At 49.9% G+C, this 5,000-nt stretch overlaps 1 protein-coding gene across 1 annotated transcript in view; it reads right to left on the bottom strand.

Moving 5' to 3' along the window:
- Positions 1–5,000, bottom strand: part of LOC133135804 (peroxisome proliferator-activated receptor alpha-like) — a 27,517-nt gene that overhangs the window by 8,599 nt on the left and 13,918 nt on the right. The window contains exons 3-4 of the mRNA XM_061253084.1: positions 4,863–4,993; positions 765–903 (exon numbers count right to left, since the gene is read on the bottom strand). Coding sequence (XP_061109068.1) covers positions 765–903; positions 4,863–4,993 — 270 coding nt within the window. The remainder of the gene's footprint in view (positions 1–764; positions 904–4,862; positions 4,994–5,000) is intronic.

Here is a 5,000-nt window from a genome sequence, read left to right as displayed (position 1 = left end):
CCACCTGCTTTCTGTGTAAGGATGGGGAGAGCACATTCCTCGGGGTGGGGCAGGGTTGCTGCATCTCATTACGAGCAGAACAACACTGAACATGAAGGGTCATCGAGTTTGTCTCCTGCCTGGAAGGATGACCTTCCTCCCCCTGCACCAAGCCCTCCCCCCCCCCCTCCAAATGACAGATGTCAGCTGACAGTGGCTGTGAGCCCCTACAGTAGAGCCATGTATAAATACAATGGGTCATATGACCAGCAGACCAGGGGGCTCGTGGGTAATCCTCCTTAGATGAGGTGAGCAGGTTCGACTGCCGTCATCCGACTCACTGATCCGCACAGTAACCAGATCCAGGATCAATACCAACACAGCTGTGTATTCATAAAGACCCTCAATCTGCTCTGTATTCATAAAGACCCCTCAACACTGACGGATTGGGAAGGGCTAAACTGTTTAAACTGCAGAGTTACTGTCTAATTTACACAAACATTCATAAAGACAAACTCATACAAGTGTGAACCATAGCTTCATGGGCCAGTTTCACATTGAGATTGTCCAAACAAATCACACTTTAGTCCAGGACTAAGATTAATCTGTGTCTGTGTAACTGGCCCCATATAACTGTTCTTATTCTACAGCCATTCTCACCCTCCACTGCTGTAAATTTCAGCCCTTGTCTCCCAGCCATATCTGTCTTACTGCCAGCCCTAATTTACCCGTAACAGCTCTTCCCATTGGCTGGGGCTGGGCAGGGCAGGCTGTGATTGGCTCACCATTGTGGGACATGCCCACGGACAGGCACTTCTGGAAGCGGCAGTACTGGCACTTGTTGCGATTCTTCTTCTGGATCTTGCAGCTGCGCTCACACTTCTCGTATTCCAGTTTGAGCCGGATCGTCCGCCTGAAAAAGCCCTGCAGGAGGAACCAGATCAAACAGAGAGTCAGTGTGAACACACAGAAACCAGATCAAACAGAGAGTCAGTGTGAACACACAGAAACCAGATCAAACAGAGAGTCAGTGTGAACACACAGAAACCAGATCAAACAGAGACGCAGTGTGAACACACAGAAACCAGCTCAAACAGAGAGTCAGTGTGAACACACAGAAACCAGATCAAACAGAGACACAGTGTGAACACACAGAAACCAGATCAAACAGAGAGTCAGTGTGAACACACAGAAACCAGATCAAACAGAGAGTCAGTGAACGCACAGAAACCAGATCAAACAGAGTCAGTGTGAACACACAGAAACCAGATCAAACAGAGAGTCAGTGTGAACACACAGAAACCAGATCAAACAGAGACGCAGTGTGAACACACAGAAACCAGATCAAACAGAGACACAGTGTGAACGCACAGAAACCAGATCAAACAGAGACACAGTGTGAACGCACAGAAACCAGATCATACCGAGACACTGCACACGCTCCGTACACAGCAATACGTTACTTTATCACAGTCTCTCCTATCCCGCTGAACACCAGCTCCCTGAACACCAGCTCCCTGAACACCAACACAGAGCGTGTGAGTGGCCTGTAGCGTAGTGGTTAAGGTACAGGACTGGGACACACAAGGTCGGTGGTTCGATCCCTGGTGTAGCCACAATAACATCTGCACAGCCGTTGGGCCGTTGAGAAAGTCCTGTAACCCTGCATTGCTCCAGGGGAGGATTGTCTCCTGCTTAGTCTAATCAACTGTACGTCGCTCTGGATAAGAGTGTCTGCCAAATGCCTGTAATGTAATGTAATGTAATGTAACACACCCTAAAAAAACACCCATCCACTCTTCCACTTTGCCATAGCACAGGGGCATTCTGGGAAAATAACATGCTTATTCTGCTGGTGTTGAGTGAGGCAGGGTCTCTGGTCAGGAGCTTTTCCACCGTTATGAGAATCCAGCTCTACTGCTGCAGGGTCACTGATCAGTTTACTGCTCCATATGTGTGGAGCGAGTTATAGGAAACACACTGCTCTGTGTGTGTGCGTGTGTGTGCGTGTTTGTGTGTTTGTGTGTGTGAAGTGTGTGTGTGTGTGTGTGTGCTGAGGGTTAAAGTAAGGGCACTGATTGGGGCCTGATAAGGAATGCGCTGTGATTGGCCACTTGTTGGTGACATCATCCATCACACTGCCAGTTTTATTTGCTCCCAGAGGAGTGTGGTGTCATGTGATTTGAGTGTGTGTATGTGTGTGTGTGTGTGTGTGTGTATGTGCGTGATCAGATACAGTGGACCAGCCCGTCTCTGTGCTCAACATGGTTATGACACGGGCAGAATCCCACAGCAACACGCCTACCAGCCCAAACATGCCACAGGCATGTTGCATGTGCGCAACGCGTCAAACATGCTTTTAACGAGCGTGCGCAGACCGTGTACACCGTAAATGCCAGTGTGAGCCAGCAGAATAAACCTAGTCACGCAGACACACACACACACACACACTGACACACACACAGTCTCACAGACACACACAAAGTGCATGTGTGTGTGTGATGGTGTGTCACATAGTGGTGGGTGGGATGGTCTGGAAAAGAGATATGGTTTGAGTCAGAGACACTAGAGAATGACTCACTGTCAGGCTTAGACGGTTATAGGCCAAATAAAAGGCCAGATTAGTTCATATAAATAACACAAACTGATGTAATACAACTTCATATGCCAAATAACCATTAGTATCCATTTTTCATATCTTTTTTTCCTGGGTATGTGCCAGATTATATAAAAAACACATAACAATGCTTAACTGTACAGTCAGTGCTGAAGGTAGTGGATTACTCTTTGGGTGAACGCACAAATAAAACAATTTTAGCAATTCAAAGCATGTGCATGTGTGGCAGAATGTGATCCCTTTGATCCACTCAGGACAGACTTTCACAGACAGGGCAGACTTTCACAGACAGGGCAGACTTTCACAGACAGGACAGACTTTCACAGACAGGGCAGACTTTCACAGACAGGACAGACTTTCACAGACAGGGCAGACTTTTACAGACAGGGCAGACTTTTACAGACAGGGCAGACTTTCACAGACAGGGAAGACTTTCACAGACAGGGCAGACTTTCACAGACAGGACAGACTTTCACAGACAGGGCAGACTTTGTTACTGGCTTTGAGTTAACTGTGAGATTAAGAGAAACCAGACACCCTGAGTTTGGTCCAGTCCAACAAATCATCTCATTACCTAAAGGAATTAGCCAAGATGTGCCTGACAGCCAAGGAGTTTGATACATATGGATTTAATTTACTTTACAAAAACAAAAGTTTTACAACAAGAAGTAAATCCATGATGGAAGCCTGGATCTCAAGATCCAGTTCGCTGAGCCTCCATGTCATAACATGGTCTTCACCATCTACTTCTCATTATTTATTCTGTTTATGAACATTGCGGTGGTGTCATGTGGCTGATAGCTGAATGTATCTGAAATTTGTATCATTTAATTATTCTATGAAAAACATCAAATACTGTATATTGTGAGTGAAAGGATAGCACATAACTTTGAGACAAAATATTGAGAATTGTCAGAAATCTTCTGGGAGAAAACGCAGAATCTTTACAGAGCAATTGTATAATCCTGCTTAATGTGTAATAACCTTTTATTATTTTTCACATTGACAATAACAATTTCTGATTAAGTGCTTCTGATTAAGCAAACCAAAATCAATAGCAGTCAGTAAATCACTCTCTCTGCACAAGGACTATAAATACGGACATCAGTCTGTTGTGAGCACCGCAGTGTAGGACTGATAAACGTGTTTCAGCCATGAACACAGATCAAAGTGCATCTCTGAGCAATCGCTGCACTTACAGGGCAGGGGAGCTGAGAGCTGGCTCCCTGCCTGAGCCCTGAGCAACAGGCAGGGCAGGTCTGATCACATGATCCTCCACCGCCTCCGTCATGACCTCACTGAACCCAGAACCCACCGTGCTGGAGCACAGCGGTCGTCGTGGAGACGGCAGTAGCACCCAGTGCGCCAGGTGAACCAACGCGTTACTGACAACTGCGCAGTGAGAAACAGGCGTGTGACCTGACCACACAATGCAGTGAATGACACACTGCCCTGAAAACAGAACAGCAGAATACACTCAATGACCTACCCAGCTGGTTCACTCTGATGGTGTGTAAGCTCTACACACTGGTTCTGTCAGGTGCTGGTTCTGTACAGTGTAATGGGCCGGTTCTGGGCGGTGTGTAATGGGCCGGTTCTGGGTGGTGTGTAATGGGTCGGTTCTGGTTCTGGGCGGTGTGTGTGGTTCTGGGCGGTGTGTGTGGTTCTGGGCGGTGTGTGTGGTCCTGGGCGGTGTGTGCGGTTCTGGTCCTGGGCGGTGTGTGTGGTTCTGGGCGGTGTGTGTGGTTCTGGGGGGTGTGTGCGGTTCTGGGCGGTGTGTGTGGTTCTGGGCGGTGTGTGCGGTTCTGGGCGGTGTGTGCGGTTCTGGGCGGTGTGTGTGGTTCTGGGGGGTGTGTGTGGTTCTGGGGGGTGTGTGCGGTTCTGGGCGGTGTGTGTGGTTCTGGGCGGTGTGTGTGGTTCTGGGCGGTGTGTGTGGTTCTGGGGGGTGTGTGCGGTTCTGGGCGGTGTGTGTGGTTCTGGGCGGTGTGTGCGGTTCTGGGCGGTGTGTGCGGTTCTGGGCGGTGTGTGTGGTTCTGGGCGGTGTGTGCGGTTCTGGGCGGTGTGTGTGGTTCTGGGGGGTGTGTGCGGTTCTGGGCGGTGTGTGTGGTTCTGGGCGGTGTGTGCGGTTCTGGGCGGTGTGTGCGGTTCTGGGCGGTGTGTGCGGTTCTGGGCGGTGTGTGCGGTTCTGGGCGGTGTGTGCGGTTCTGGGCGGTGTGTGCGGTTCTGGGCGGTGTGTGCGGTTCTGGGCGGTGTGTGCGGTTCTCACCTTGCAGCCTTCACAGGCGTGCACGCCGTAGTGGTAGCCTGAGGCGCGGTCAGCGCACACTCTGCACTCCAGCCTCAGAGGCCCCGCCACACACACCCCAGAGCAGGGGCTGGAGGCCGGGGTCAGAGCATCTGCAGG

Source organism: Conger conger, chromosome 8, assembly GCF_963514075.1.
Source record: "Conger conger chromosome 8, fConCon1.1, whole genome shotgun sequence".
In the NCBI taxonomy this organism is placed as follows: domain Eukaryota; kingdom Metazoa; phylum Chordata; class Actinopteri; order Anguilliformes; family Congridae; genus Conger; species Conger conger.
Note: the sequence above shows the minus strand (reverse complement) of the source record. Positions and strands in the feature narration are given on the sequence as shown.